At 40.0% G+C, this 15,233-nt stretch overlaps 1 protein-coding gene across 1 annotated transcript in view; it reads left to right on the plus strand.

Annotated features, from left to right (window-relative positions):
• The window catches only part of JARID2 (jumonji and AT-rich interaction domain containing 2), a 210,418-nt gene that overhangs the window by 159,944 nt on the left and 35,241 nt on the right, over positions 1–15,233 (plus strand). Inside the window, exons 5-6 of the mRNA XM_063160161.1 lie at positions 4,870–5,046; positions 14,541–14,770. Of these exons, the coding sequence (XP_063016231.1) occupies positions 4,870–5,046; positions 14,541–14,770 (407 nt within the window). The remainder of the gene's footprint in view (positions 1–4,869; positions 5,047–14,540; positions 14,771–15,233) is intronic.

Below are 15,233 nucleotides of genomic sequence, written 5' to 3' on the forward strand. Positions count from 1 at the left end.
ATTTAATTTCTAGGCTGCCATCAGATTTGCTGAGTGAGCAGGCTTTTCAGGCACCTGCTAATGGGGTGGTGGCAGGGTATGTTTCTTGGGGTGGAGGGCTTCTTGTGTGCTTTCCCCAGGCTCTGGAAGGCTGCTCCCTGCTCTCCCCCTTCATCTGTTCCAGTGCCCATGGTAGCAGCTGCCTGCATGGTGTGGGGGCTCCCAGCACAGAAGGAGACTTGTAAAATTCAATACAGCCACAGGCTCTCGTAACTCTCTCTCACTCACTCGCTCACTCTCTCTCTCCCTTTCAGATTTTTCTGCTGTGTTCTTGGGGATGGAAAGTGAGGAAGTGGGAATTGTATACCTAGAGTGCTGAGACCTGGCAGGCACCACCTCCCAGGCACAGATGCTGCCCTTCATTCGTGGCATTGCCGCTCTTCTTTTTTGCTGTTGGTTATTATTTCCAGAGTCACTCTTCATACTACCCTTGGTAGGCTTTGAGAATCACACTTTGGTGCTGGGGAGGGCAAGAGGAAGAGGAGGGATGGTTGCTCATCTTTATTTACTCTTACTGCCTGGCTGGGAAATATGTGCAAGAGGGAACCAGCATAGCTGCTGCCCCATGGGTTTCTGTTGCTGAGTGTGTCCATGAAGAGATAAATGTGTAGAATAGTGATATGTGAATTTTACATATCAAGAAAGCCCCTACAATGCTGTGTTCTGTGAGTGTGTGTGTACAGATGTGTTTGCTGAACCTGCAGTTTTCCTTATTCTCTTGCCATTTTGGAGGAGTTTTATGATCTGGCTGTCATACATCATTTTCATGGTAAATATCTGTTACACATGGAGTAACCTGAGAGCAACAACTCTCAACAAAGTCTGTCTGTAAGGAAAACCACCATGGTCTTACCTTGCAGTGAAGACCAGACATATTTTTGAGGAAGGATAATATATTTTATTTGACCAATTGCTACAGCTGGGAAAAAACCAATCATCTCTTGAGCACACATTCTTCTTCAGATTTCCAATGGTCTAGAACATTTATAGCTACAGTAACACTTCTTAATATTATTTATATAAATCAGTAGCTTTGAGTAACAAATGGGGCATCACATACACATCCCTATCTGATCTCAGAGAGAATGAGGGATATTTAGGACAGGAATCATTATTACACAATATTGAAGAAGATGAGTGATTACATAGCTTCCACTCTTCAGAGTTCAGTTTCATTCATATGAGTTTTGTTGTTTCATCAGTTGTGAGAAGTCTTGAGTGTTATTTCCATAAGAGGAGTCTTAGGGGGAGTTGCCCAGCTCTTTCCTTGGTGTAAACCAGCAGTGCACATAAACCATCACATGTTAGGTGTTGTTTAATAAGCATAATTGTCATCATTTCAGCTTGAATGAAATCACAGTGTACTTACAGGCATGTCTTTCATTCAGTTTGCTCATAAAGGGAATTTGCAGCGTCTTGAGCTTGGCCAGCATGTTTCAATATTTTAAACCAGTGTTTTCTTAGCCTTTTGGACATGTTTAGCTACATAGGCTTAAAGTGAAAGTGGTTTTACCAGTTCAACACATATTTGTGAACAAATTATTTGAGGCTATTCCAGAACTGAACTAGTATTATAAAAGATGAGGATAAAAGTAGTTCCAATACAAAAATTAAGCAAGAAAATTCAGAGCTTTTAAATGTCTTTCAGTCTTCCATCCACAACAATGCTTACATAGAACAAAGATGTGCAAGTCCAGACTTTTTTTCCTTTCTTTCTGTTTGGCAAGTCAAATTTAATAAATATGTAGGAAAAGCTGGTGGGAAGGAGGGGAGGAGACCCAGACTTGAACGCCAGCTTTTTTCTCCAAGGTCTCATATTGCAGAGCACTTAGATCAGTAAAGTGAGCGTTAGCAGGACTCTCCTGTGTTATTGGATGTTGCTAGTCTAATTTCTCTGGAAATGTACTTCCCAAACAGTCCCAGCTGTCCCAGGAATGCAGTTTAACCATTGTTGTTCGTAGTTCTCGATTGGAAAGAATTAAAAACTGTCATTCTGACAGGAGATTTATGCCCTGAGATTACAGAGATTGAATACCAGGAGTTAGGTGAAGTTTGTGCCTGCTCTCGAACTTGGGTAAGACTCTCCCTACTTTCTAAACAGTCTGACATAGTGTTTTATTCTCTGCTTTAAGAAGAAAGAGAAAAAAGATTGCTATTGTAATAACGACATTTGCATTGCAGATGATACATTTTTGTTGGTTGCTGTTTAAAGCAGCTGCCAAAAAATCTCAGAGATGTGGAATTCCAAGGAAGATGAAGCTGAGAGAACAGACATTATATCTAGACTCCTATTTTAGTGTCTCAGAAGAATAACTTTTCTGACTATTTCTTTAATTATAATAGGGGGATTTCAGTCTGTGTTTGAATCTAATTTTGAGGGAACCTTACCAAACAGTAAGGTTCTTTTATGCCACCATTTGTTAATGCACAGTGGTGTCAGATGGTGTCAGACTTCAGATTCTTACAAGAACTGATGCACTTGCCTACAGTTTCTGAATCCATACTACACATTCGGGCGCCTAGATGGAAGAAAAAAACAGTTTATTTTTCAGGCAGCACTGTCTTAGGAGTAACTATTTTAGAGTCTTCTAGTTAGTTGCGGATCAGACTTAAAACTCCCCTACGAGCAGAAGAATTAATGTGCCTCTCAGCACCTCTTACCTACTATGTTTGATTGCTTAGACTGTGCCAGAAAGTTCTGGGCTTGCATAAGAAATGTGAAGGTTTTTTGTTTCTGTAAATTGCTGCAGCTTCCATGCTGTGAAATATGTCAGCAGTCATAATTTGGTCATTAGTCTATACAAACAGGAGAGCTGTGTCATCCAAAAGCCCTTTCCCCTAGGATAACTGTATGTGTCCACACATTCCTGGCTAGGTTGGGTGGAAAAATGCACAATTTTAGGGGGAAGAATCATCATGCCCTCAATGCTGCTGTAATGTTTATCCTGGCTGTCCCAGGGTTTCCACTGACACACAGCACGGGATGCTGATGAGGAGTTTCTGTCTGCTTCTCCCCAAGGCAGCCACAGTTCCAAAGGGGCTGTTAGAGAGGCCAAAAGCCTCTCTAACATCTTTACAGGTGGGGGCTAAGCCTTCAGTGGGATGAAGGAGAGAATTGGAAGGGTCAGTTTTCAGTAAGAAAACTCATGGATTGAGATAAAAGCAGTTTATTAGGCAAAGCAAACATCCTAGCAAAGCAAAACAAGGAGTTCATTTGCTACTCACTTTTGGCAGGCAGGTGTTTAACCATCCCCAGGATGAGGGGCTCCATTACATAAAATGCTTACCTGGGAATACAAATGGTGTAACACTGGATGGATGTCCCCACTTTCCTTCTTCTTCCCCCAGCTCTTATTGCTGAGAATAGTCCTATGGTCTGGAATATCCCTTTGGCCAGTTATCCTGTCTGTGTCCCCTCTAGCTCCTTGTGCACCCCAGCCTGCTTGCTGGTAGAGCAGCATGAAAAACAGGGTCAAAAAATGCCTTGATACCATGCAAGCACTGCTCAGCAATGGCTGAAACATCCCAGTGTTATGAACTCTGCTTCCAGCACAAATCCAAAACATAGCCCTGTTCCAGCTACTATGAAGAAAATTAACTCCATCCCAATCAAAACCAGTATATTTAGGAATGGATGATTCATTGCAGAAACAGCCTATCCCTGGTTTTCTGTCATATTTAGATAATTCATTAATTAAAAAGTGATTTTTACAGTTATGAGTATTTTGTACAACCCTGGTCGAAGCAGAAATATGCAATCAAAAATAAGCTATAGTTAGTTGTTGGCAGTGGCAACACCAACAGCTCAAAAGCAAACCAAACACAGAATTGGATTTCTGAAGAGCTTGAAGCCAGAAGTGCTTCCTAAGGAAGCACCAGTCAAATAGCCACTACCTTGTGTTGGTCTCTAGCCCAGTTCTCTTTGTCCTTTTGTTTTATTTAGCAGCAGGAAAGTAAATGAAGTTGCTGTTATCCAAGTGTGTGACTATACTTTTTCCTTTCTTTTAAAATAATTTTTAATTTGGTAATAGCTAGAAGGCTCCCTGGACACCTCTGGGGGATGGACAGGGGGCTCATGTTGAAGTAGAAAGTGAAATTGAGCTCATGAGAAGGTGCCCATTATTTGTCAGCAGTATTTGTACATTTAAAAGTCATGGGACCATCATGGGAAAAGTAGTCAAGAGATGAGAAGCAGCATCCTCAAGAGGAGCACACAGGGAATCAGAAGACCTTTCCTCGCTTTTTGCCTTTGCCAGGAATCCTCCATGCAAATAAACTTCTCAATGTCTTCGCTTTTCTCTTTGTTTTTTTCTGCAGAATTCTGCAAAATATTGTGTGCAATATTGTAGAGGTCTGCAAAGTATTGTGAAATTTAAATGCTTTATTGTGATGATAACTTAGAAATATCACTGAGGTGTAGACTGCTTTTTTGCTCTTTTTTTCTTCTGTTTGGAAAAGCTGTAAGCTTCTAGTTGTGAGTTAAGATTTCAGCAAGGCACTTGAGCACACATTTGAAATTAAGCACATGCATTAGTCCTTTTCTGAATACACAGAGTTATTAATTAGGGCTTATAGCAAGACTGATCGTCTGAAGTATGACTAGAATGTGCTTGAGGGGGGGAGAACCCTGCTTTTCAAGACCATGCATATCCTGTTGGTTAAAACTAATAAATAAAAACCCTCTAGTTAATCATGCACTGGTCTGACCTCCCAGCTCTGAGTCCCACTCTCCCCTTGCTGTGGAGGACACTCAAATAGGTTGTGATCAGTATGGCTAGTGCAGTAAGCAAATGTGATGATGCTAATGAGCCATTTCTTTATAATGATCAGGTTCTCCAGCCCTGCCCAGCAACATGGTATATTTTGGAAGCTCTCAGGATGATGAGGATGAAGAAGAGGAGGAGGAGGAGACAGAGGACACAAAAACAGCCACAAACAATGCTTCATCATCATGCCAGTCAACCCCTAGGAAAGGAAAAACGCATAAACACGTAACAAATGGGCAAGGTAGGTCCTAAGTAGTGCTGTTCTCCTGCACCCCCCAGTAAAGAAATTTATGAGCTGAATGTGCTCAGTCCTTTTCTGTCCTTCTGGGTCTGATTGAAAAAGTGGTGGAATAAGATGCAGTTTTAGCATCTTGTGCTTTAACCTCTTTCTTCTGACAGTCTGAACTGTGTGGTAGAACTACTGCAGGGCTGGAATTACACACACACACACACATATATGTACATACTGACATGGGGGTCAGTCTCTTCTCCATGTAACAAGCAATAGGACCAGGGGAAAAGGCCTCAAGTCACCAGGAAAGGTTTAGATTGGGCATTAAGAAGAATTTCTTCACTGAAAGGTTTGTCAGGTCTGCCCAGGGAAGTGGTTGAGTCACCATCCCTGAAGGTACTTAAAAGTCATGTAGATGTGGCACTGAGGGACATGTTTTAGTGGTGGACTTGGCTGTGTTAGGTTTGTGGTTAGATTCAATGATCTTAAAGATCTTTTCCAACCTAAAAAATCCTGTCATTCTGTGGGATGTATTTATATAGGTACACACAGACACGCTCTCTGGCTTTTGTGAGACTGATGTTTAATTTAGAATGACTTTATTTGATCAAAGTTAAATATAAGCATTCATAAGTGTTATCAAAATGCGTGCCGGGGCAACACTTAATTTTTCTTATGCAGTATTGAGACCACACTTGCAGTAGGTTGATACCACATTCATATTGTTGATTGAAAAATTTTATGGCAGAAACTTTTTCAAGTCAGTTATTTCTCTGCAAATCAGCAAAAGCTGCATTAATTGCACAGTAATTGTGTCACGATGTCCTCGTGCCGTATCTTGAAAAATGGATCCACACATATCGCAACATTGCCTACTGTATAATGGAAGATTTAAAGCTGTGCTGAAAATTTCTTGAGCCTGCTGTAATGCTCCCCTGCCAGCCTCCTGTGTGATGTGGTTTTTGCTCCAGCAGGAGCTCTTGTTTCGTAACTGTGCTATCTCTCTCTGACATAGTTTCAAAATGTAGCCTATGCTCTCTGTTCCCTTCCTCACTATTAGTTTTCCATGAGAATCTTTCTTTCTGGTGACTGCCCCTTCAGCTCTTCTCCTTTTAGTAGGAGGACTGAGAGGAAGGTCTCTTCACAGTGCACTTTTTCAGAGGTGATCTGTGCCTGCTCTGTTTGTTCTTTCATGCTACCTTGCTCCAAAGAAGAGATTAGTAAATCCCAATTACTTCACTGATGCTGATCCTCATCTCTGTCTTTCAAAAGGGAGTTTGCTATAAAAGGTGCCTTTGTAACATATGCCAAATTTTTTTTTCATGACTGCATCTGAATCTGTTTTTAATGCATACTCAAGCTCAAAAACTCACTTTTTGTGAATGATTTGTGGATAATTGCAAGGGGATGTTGTGCCTAATAGCATTTCAGCTGTCAGCTGTGACCAGGAGCTTTAATGCTTTACCAGTCATAGATCAAAATTTGGCACTTAGGATAGATTTCTAAGTAACCGCCCCAAAATAAGAGGCACAAAACTCTGCATATGGAAAAGGAGGCTGCACGTAATAGAACTGTTCCTTTAGAGTTTTAAATGTGATATATCACTGCAAAAGGAGCTGATGGTGTTCTATGAGAATGTCCCTGATGGCAGCCACTTTGAAATTAGCTCAAAACCAGAGACACCTGAAATCTTAATTGGGGGTAAGTAAAGGCAAACATAATGAGCCATATAATGGCTTCATAATCTTTATCAATATAGATCAGAGAGAGTGTAAATGAAGCTGCTGCTTTAATAGAGCTGCAAAAGACCTTTATAAAATACATAGGAGACAATGTGAGATGTTTTGACAAAGGTGAAGAAACAGGAATTCCCAGAGAAGGCAGCTGCTTCTCCTTCGTCATTGTAATTTCTTTTTTTCTTCTTCTCTCTCTCTTTTTTTTTTTTTTAATTAAAATTTCCTTACCCAGGGGTATTCCCATTCTTCAGTGTCTGTTATGTTGGTTGACAGCCAATAGTATTTTTGTTTCATGTGAATGAAGTAGGTTCTGGTTCCTGTGTGTCTGTTTTAAATGAGACCACACACAAAGGCAGACCAGGGACGGGTGCAGCAAATGAACTTAATCTAGCGTGAGAGTCTATTTTTAATGAATTAAAGTCTTTTGTTTTTAATATACAATGTCTACTCAAGCACTTTGGACCTGAAAATGCTAAGCATTTGCTATGACACACAACAACAAAAGTTCAGAGCTTGATTAATGTCATTAGACAGTGTCAAATGATTGCTTTCTGCTCAGTGGGGGCCAACAATTTTTCTGGGCAAAGTCATTTGTCAATATCCTCTTCTGACGCCAATATGGGGTATTATAAGGTTGCACACCAAACTATTTGTTATAACTGAGCCTGTTGAGCCACCTTTTGGAGAGCTAACTCAATCTAGAGTGCCTGAGTGGGAATGGGAAGCACGTATAGCGCGTGGCATAGCTTGCGGCACAAGATGAAATAATTGGCTCAACTGACTTGTTGCCTTCCAGCCTTACTGCTTACACAGATACATTTAAAGCATCAAATTGTTACCTTTTCACCCTCCTTTCCTAGTGCTGCTGATGTGCTGCACACACATCCAGCTGTAAAAGAGCAAAGTGAAATGCTTGGCGGGAGAAGTGTTTATCTCCTGCATTCATGGGAGTGTGTAAAAGGGAGTGTGCAAGTCTTTCCAGGGTGATATTGGTTCTAAATTGCATCTCTCCACTGCTCAGAGGAAATTCCAAGTGGTAGGTAAGAGGGTAGACTTAGGTCTTTGTTCCTTTAAACCTAATTCTTTGAATTCCTCGCAGCTAAATAAATTCTAGTTTGATTTCATTCTGTGGCACAATGGCAAGTTTTCTCTGCAGGCTCCTGAAGAAGAATGTTTGCAGGTGCCAAGTGTTTTGCTAGGCAGGCTGTGATAGAGAGCTGGAAGGTGGAGCTGGGAAGTTGTTGGGTTATCGGTCCCATCTCAGGAGCAAAGGAGGATAGGCATCACTCTACTTGAAAGGGCTTGTGGGCTGGAAAAGTGCCTCAGGAGGAGCAGCATACGCAGATACAGCTGTGTAGCAACTTAGACATTGCATGCAGCAGGCTGCAGTTCCTCTAATAATGGTTGGCTAATTTTCTTAGGAAGAGTGATTGGGGAATTAGATATCTCTCACACTAGCACAGCAGCTCAAGGGCAGAGAGGAGTGCGCTAGGCCAGCATACCTGGAATGTCCTGTTGTCTCTGGATGCCAGAGACAGACAATTAAGTTCTAATTTACTTTTAGGAAAACAGAATTAACCATCATTATTTGTAACCAAACTTTTTCATGAAGGGCGGGTCTGGTGTCCTTAGTGGGGGTAAACCCAGTTTCAGTGTGTCAGCAAAACCTACATGGTCAGAAATGGTTGCTGGATTATGCTGTGTTTTGTTAACATGACGAGATACAAACTGCTCTGCATGCCTTTTGCCTGAAATGGGCAGGGGAGAAAATTACAGAGATGCTTCTTTTTTTTTTTTTTTTCCTCGCTTGGGGCTCAAATTTCAAAACAGACCTGGCAGTAGTGCATAGTAAGCAAGCATTGCTAGAAACACTATACTCTGCTTCAGTGCTGTCCTACTCACTTACCAGAAACACAGAACGTTTCACTTCTCAATTTGCAATGGATAATTTAGCAGAGTAATTTCCTTACATGTGTAGTAGTATGAAGATGAGGCAGGAAAAGATTGTAGATAGCTTTTTTTCTTATTTCAGGGTATAGTTCAATGCAGCATTTCTGCATCTTGGGCTTGAATGGCACATCTTTTATATACATTACTGTTTGAGTGTGCTGTGAGAAAATTCTGGTTTATGGTTGGAGTTCTTTATTTAGTTTTGGTTTTAACTAAATTTGGTATTTGTGGGTGGGTACATGAGACAGAGCCTTAGGCTTGTACATAATTTTTAGTGAAACTAATCCTGAAGAGGTAAACATCTAGAAGAAAAATATATTTTAAAGAATGAGAAAATTTCAGGCAGGGTGCTGCAATAGTTAATGGGTAGGCAATTATTTTGATGATTTACAGCCTTTTGTTGAAAGACCATGGAACCAGTAATTGTTGCAATAAACATTTTTGCACATTTAATTTTTCTGCAAAAATATGTAACACGAAAATTACCCGGTTTGCAGTAATTTGCATACTTAAATATGCAAATAAGGCACAACACATTTGGGGATTTGCGGTTTTTCAGTAGCGAGATGTATGACCTGTGGAGAAGAATAGGGGAGCTGGAAGTTGCTCAAAAAAAAAAAAATTGAATTGTTATCCTGGTGCAAGACTTGTGATAACAGACAGACACTTCTTGTATGGACTTGCTGCCTAGTGAGTGACCCTTTTGATGTTGTTTGTGTCGTAATGGTTAGGTGAGAGTAATGAATTTGTGCTGAGACGAGACACTTGGTATTGAATTTTTGCAAGCGGTGGCGCGGTGTCTCATACCAATAACGCTTCTCCCGGTGGCCCAATATATTCCTGTGCGTGCAGAGCTTGAGCTGTGTTATTGATGGTGTCAAAAAACAAATTCAGTGTTACCCCGCTGCCATGGCTCTCCTGTTTGACTCCTGCTAGCGTGCAGCTATGGAAATTTTCGTGCGGTGTTGTCCACTGAGAAATTGAGTGGTGTTGCATTAGGGCTTGGGAAGTGCAGAAAGAGCAATACCGCATGTTTTCATATGATGTGGTGCTGGCCTTTTCTTCTGAAGTACACCTTTGCTCCTGACTCTGAGTAGGCAGAGCATGTTGGGGGGCTCCAGAAGACAGCTTCTATCCCTGGAAATGATTTATGGAAGTCAGAACATACCCAACATTTAAGGAAAACAATTGGCAGTATTAAAATACTGTGTTTTGTGGAAGTATAAGGTTGTTTTGGTTCCTCTGGGAAGGGAAAAGAATTATTGCCTGGGTCCTTTAACACGGTTTGAGAGCCACGTAAATGTTTTCACAGTGACTTAGAACTGAATTAAAGCCAGAGCAAGAATGTTTTTGTACAGTAACAGATACTCTGTGCCAAAAAGTTGATTAATACTACATCTCTTCCCAAACATGATGTATGTAACAACATGAGGCTTGCACTGGAATAGCTGGCTCGGGTTCACAATATTGGCAAGGCTCCCTTTTCTCCTTCTAAAAACAAAACTTCTCCCTTTCACTTCTATCTCCCCTCTGTTTTCTGGATGGTTTTATGAATGTGCAATCACTTGCTTTATGCAGTGCAAGCTCTGCAACATGCAGCACATGTGTACGTGTATGGTCCATGCCTTCATCTCCCAGCCACTGGCACGCAGCAAAAGGGTTCTGTACTCTGCAGTCCATACTAAACATCCCCAGTTATCCCAAGTATAAAGCATATCAGGTGCAGGAATAACCTTCAGGAGAGCTTGGGAAACAAAGCTTTGTCCACGGAGTCAATAGCTGACTGAACCCAATCCAGTAATTCTGCTGCCTGCACAGTGAAAGCCTGATTATTGTGCATATTATAAATTAGCTTCTGAATGGTTGGCTGGCTGGATCCTGTGAAGTGTTTGTGTGCAAATTAATTTGTAGGAATACTTCCGAAAATTGCTGAAAACACATTATGTTTATCGCCCACTACCGTGTCAATTCCTGTAGTAAATGCTTAGTTAATCTGTAGTAATTGAGCACATCTGTGGCTTTACTTGACCAAAAATTTTTTTTAGACATTAGCTGCACCTAATACAGGCACAATTTGCACAGTTTGCATTGGTTTGTGCAGGGATTCTTTATCACAGTTTCAAATGAGATACCCCAAAGTCCCAGTATGGGATCCTGGGTGAATATTGGTGCCCGGGGTCTGGTTCCCCCGATGCAGGGAGCACTGTGATGCATCCATGGGGATCATGCCTGCCATAAGGTTTTACTCTGCTGCTGTAAATTATATCAGTGGTTTTAAAACCCCCAGTGCTTGTGAGTTTTGAATGTAGTGGTTCAGTTTCTTTGCATTTGATCACCCCTGCTAACCAAAAGACCCGCAAGTATTTCACTGTGGGACTCTTATTGTTTCAGTTTAATAGTAATAATAGCTTTGGAGGACGCAGCATTTTGAGAATAAGCATTCAAATGGATACAAGTATAATGATACCCATTTATTCTATCTGGAGTGTCTGAACACTAATAATTTACTTACACTCTTAATTACTTGTTAGTAGTGCTTCTTACCTTTAACTAAAAGCTGTTCTGGAAATACAGAGTAAGGCAGCTGCTGTATATAAAATATATATGTAAAATATAAACAAATATATAAAATAGTCATAATTCAAGACTACACATCATTTCTGCTTCAGGAATGCAAGTTCCACCACTAGTGTAGGTTGGACTTCTTTTTTTGTCTTTCTGTCTTTTAGTGAAATTATTGCTTCAAGGGTGGAACCTTTATTGACTGCTCTTTAGTAAGGATCTAAAGTGAATGGGAACAGAACATTGGATATTGGCATGTCAGACTTATTTCTAACATGGGAGATTTTCCTGGAACACACCTCTCAAGGGTTCATAAAGCACAGCATACACCTTTCCTGATTTTCTGAGTGCTTCAGAAATATTTAGGAGTTGGCAGATGTGAAGGAGAATGCCATTTGCTGCATAAGAAGGCACAAAAGAATTGGTAATAATTTCACTGTTAAAACAAATTTGGTCTCAGTAATATTTATTGCAGAGGTTTTTGGGGTTATTGTTTTCTCTCCTTTAAAAAGTGGGTGTTGCTGGCTTATTATCAGTTGCACTTACACAACAAGATTTTTTTGAGGGGGATTGGTCTTTTTTTTGTGATACATTTTTTCTCTTAACTGTCATACTAGCTGTTGGGGCCAGAGTTTAACTATGTATTGTACTAAATAAATTTATTGTGTAAATAACTTGCTTCAATATTTTTAGTGAGACAGGAGGAAAATCATAGTATTGGGGATTTTTTCCACCCCATAATGCTTGGCTTGCAATAGCATTTTGTAATTAATCAAGTCAGCATTTAGATAGTTGCTCACATGATGTGAATGATGTGTATGTTTGTGAATTTTTCAGAACTTACTATTGCAGAAAGGTTTTATAGCTGAATATAAAGTAGCTGGATATAACAGTAATCTAGGTGTTGCAAGAAACAAATACTGATTTTTATAGAAACTGATACCATCTGATACCGTCTACTGTTTAACTGGAAGACAGTGTGGCAAAAACTGTTTTGCATCTACATCTCCCTTTGTTGTGTTTTCAGACACTAGCTTTTTAAGCTTTTCCTGTGAGACTGAACATTTTTTTCCTCCTATATTTCTCTTCCCCCTTTCAAGAATCTTACAAATTAAGACAAAAGATAATTACTCAGAGGGTAAAACTGGCAGGGTTCCCACGACACTTAAATTTAATGAGCTGTTGCATATAAAATATACCTTGTCTCATGTTTCCCCCTTCTTTTTTTCTTACTTTTTTTTTTTTTTTTTTTTTTTTTTGTGAACCTGAGAAGTGCACAATTTGGTTTTTTGGCTGTGTTTTCTGTTTTTGTAATCTTCGATTTTTAAAGTGGCAACTGATTACAGAAAATTAATCTCTCTGACTTGAATGTTTCTGTAGGAGCAGATCAGTATATACGATTTGTTCCCTTCCAAGGAAGATATCACTCTAAATGATAAAATACATATTAACAAAGCTGCCATTGGTTGTTTGTTCTATTAAAAATAAATAGTCATGCTTTGTGCATCTGTAGTGCCTTCCATCTGATGTGAGAATTCCTTCCAAAGGAGGATGAATGTATTGTCATGTACTTCCCGAGAGGGGTTGGCAATTATTATCAGCTCCGTCACTGGAAATGAGACACAAAGGGTTACGTGATTTTTGCAGATATCACTGAGAAATCCTTGGCTGGCTGGGGCAGCACCAGTTGCTCCTGAGCTCAGGAGTGACAGAACCATGGAGAAATTTGTGGTGACTCCACTGCTGACAGCTTTTCTCTCATTCTTACTCCGTTTCTGCAAGTGGGAAGGAAGAGAGGAGGAAAAGCAATCATAGATCTTTCTTTTTTAAGTAATCAGCTTCAACACTTATGACTGACTGAATATGATAAGGGAACTGAAAATATGATAAGTGACCTGAAAATTAAATTTGTCAACAGTTTGCTGGGGCTCTGGCTGTGGGAAGCTGGATAGCTGCTTGGGAAGGTTTGGAGGTGTAGGGTGGGCTCAAAAGCAGCTCAGCTGCCCCTCTTCTGTCCAGCAGGATTGTGATTTTTATTACTACTCTTACTGCTGCTCCTACTGTTAATACTCTACATCTGTAGAGATAGCTAAGCTTCACAACTTAGATAGGGTGTGTGTTGTAGGAATATCACCTTTAGTGACAAAAGAAGGCTTTCATTTCACAAGAAAAGAGTAACTTTGTGCATTTAGTTACTATTCCCAAACAGATGGTGTATGTTGTGTGTAATAAATAAAATGTTCACATAGTTGTGCTATTAAGTATTTATGAAGTTTCTTGTTTGCATCCTTTCCTAAACTGTCAAAGAAAGACAGGGGTAGAAATCAAGAGCAAAAGGCAGGAAGGCATTTGCCATTGTGGATGTTGGATTACAAGTCTTGGGGACCTCTGTCAAGTGCTCCACTGAAGAGGGTGCATCACTGACATGAATTCAGCACATTTCTGATTAACAAACAGAGAAATGTGATGTGATTTTTTTTTTTTTTAGCTTCAGCTTTCCATGTTCCCTGACAACAGAAGAGCATTGACTCTTCTTAAATAAATTCAGCAGAGAGACAGGAACAAAACTTGTTTGTATATATTCACATAATATTTATTGTACCAAAAAGAAGGCGTCTGTTCCACACTTTCTTATCCCTTTATTATAAGGTTATGGAGCTCAGCATAGGTCCTGGTGTTACTTCATGTCACATGTTCCAAAATGGTTTTAGTATTTTCCTTTCTTTGCAGAAGTACCTTTTTCTATTTGCAGCTTGTTTGCTATAGGCAAACTGCTGTCAGTTTGATTCAGCAGTTCGGGTACTGATGAAAACAAAACATGCTTTTTCATGGAACGTCTCCTTTCTTTTACATTGGTATAAAAATAAGCCTTTTTTCTGTTTAGGTTATGTTTAGAATTCCCTCACTGCAAGAGCAAAAAAATATAATTAAAACTGTCATAAGTAAAAATCAAACTCATAATTCTAAATCTAGGTCAGTCAAAACAGTAATATACCTTGTATGTTTTAATTTGGATATTGAAGATAATGTGTGCTAACAAGCAGAGGAAATACTGTAGTAAATCTGTTCATCTAAAGAAATATGCAAAGTAGTGCTATTTCTATATTGATTTAACTTTAGATGTACAAAGGCATTCACTAAATATCCAACACTGAGAGCAGAGAAAATTGCGATTTTTTGAATGAAGTGTTTGGTCTTGCAAACTTTTTCTTTTCTTTTTTTCCCCCTTAATAACCTGATTTTCTCTCTTCTCAGTTTTCAATGGGTCCAGCAAATCATCGAAGGAGAAAGAACCTGCTCAGAAACACAAAAGCAAAGAGGCCACCCCAGGGAAGGAGAGGAACAGCGAACATAAGGCTGAGAGTCGAAAAGACCAGGCTGCTGCTAATCACCACGCTACTACAAACACTGGCTCCTCTACGAAAGGGCTCACGGCTAACAACCACCACACTCTTCACAGATCGGCTCAGGACTTAAGGAAACAGGTAATAAGTTGTTCTCTGCTGTGGACACGTGGGAAAAAAAGGCTTTTAAGGTTCTAAGCTCCTTTTTTCACTGCTTGGTGTAGATCGAACGTGGTGATCCTTGAAAGAAGCCTCTGGAGCAGCAGGGAGTTAATTTTCAGTGATTAAAAGAAGGAAAAAATAAAAATTGATACATGGGAAGTCCATATAGAGCATGCTTTACAATCCTTTTTATTAACTGGTATTTTCATATGAAAGAGTAAAGTTTACATTGCTGCTTATGAAACCTTTCTGAGTGGCACTCTGTGCTGACACTGCCAAGGCTGGCAGCACATGGAAGAAGGAGCTGATCTGTGTGGCTTATCTCACTGGTGCTGTGGAGAACCTGACATTGCACTCAGGTGTCTTGGTTTGCACATGGGCAGCACAAACCTCAGAGCCTGGGAAAAATGTTTTGTCTGATGCATAAACAAGGTGCTCCAAA

This window comes from Melospiza melodia, chromosome 1, assembly GCF_035770615.1.
Source record: "Melospiza melodia melodia isolate bMelMel2 chromosome 1, bMelMel2.pri, whole genome shotgun sequence".
NCBI classification, from domain to species: domain Eukaryota; kingdom Metazoa; phylum Chordata; class Aves; order Passeriformes; family Passerellidae; genus Melospiza; species Melospiza melodia.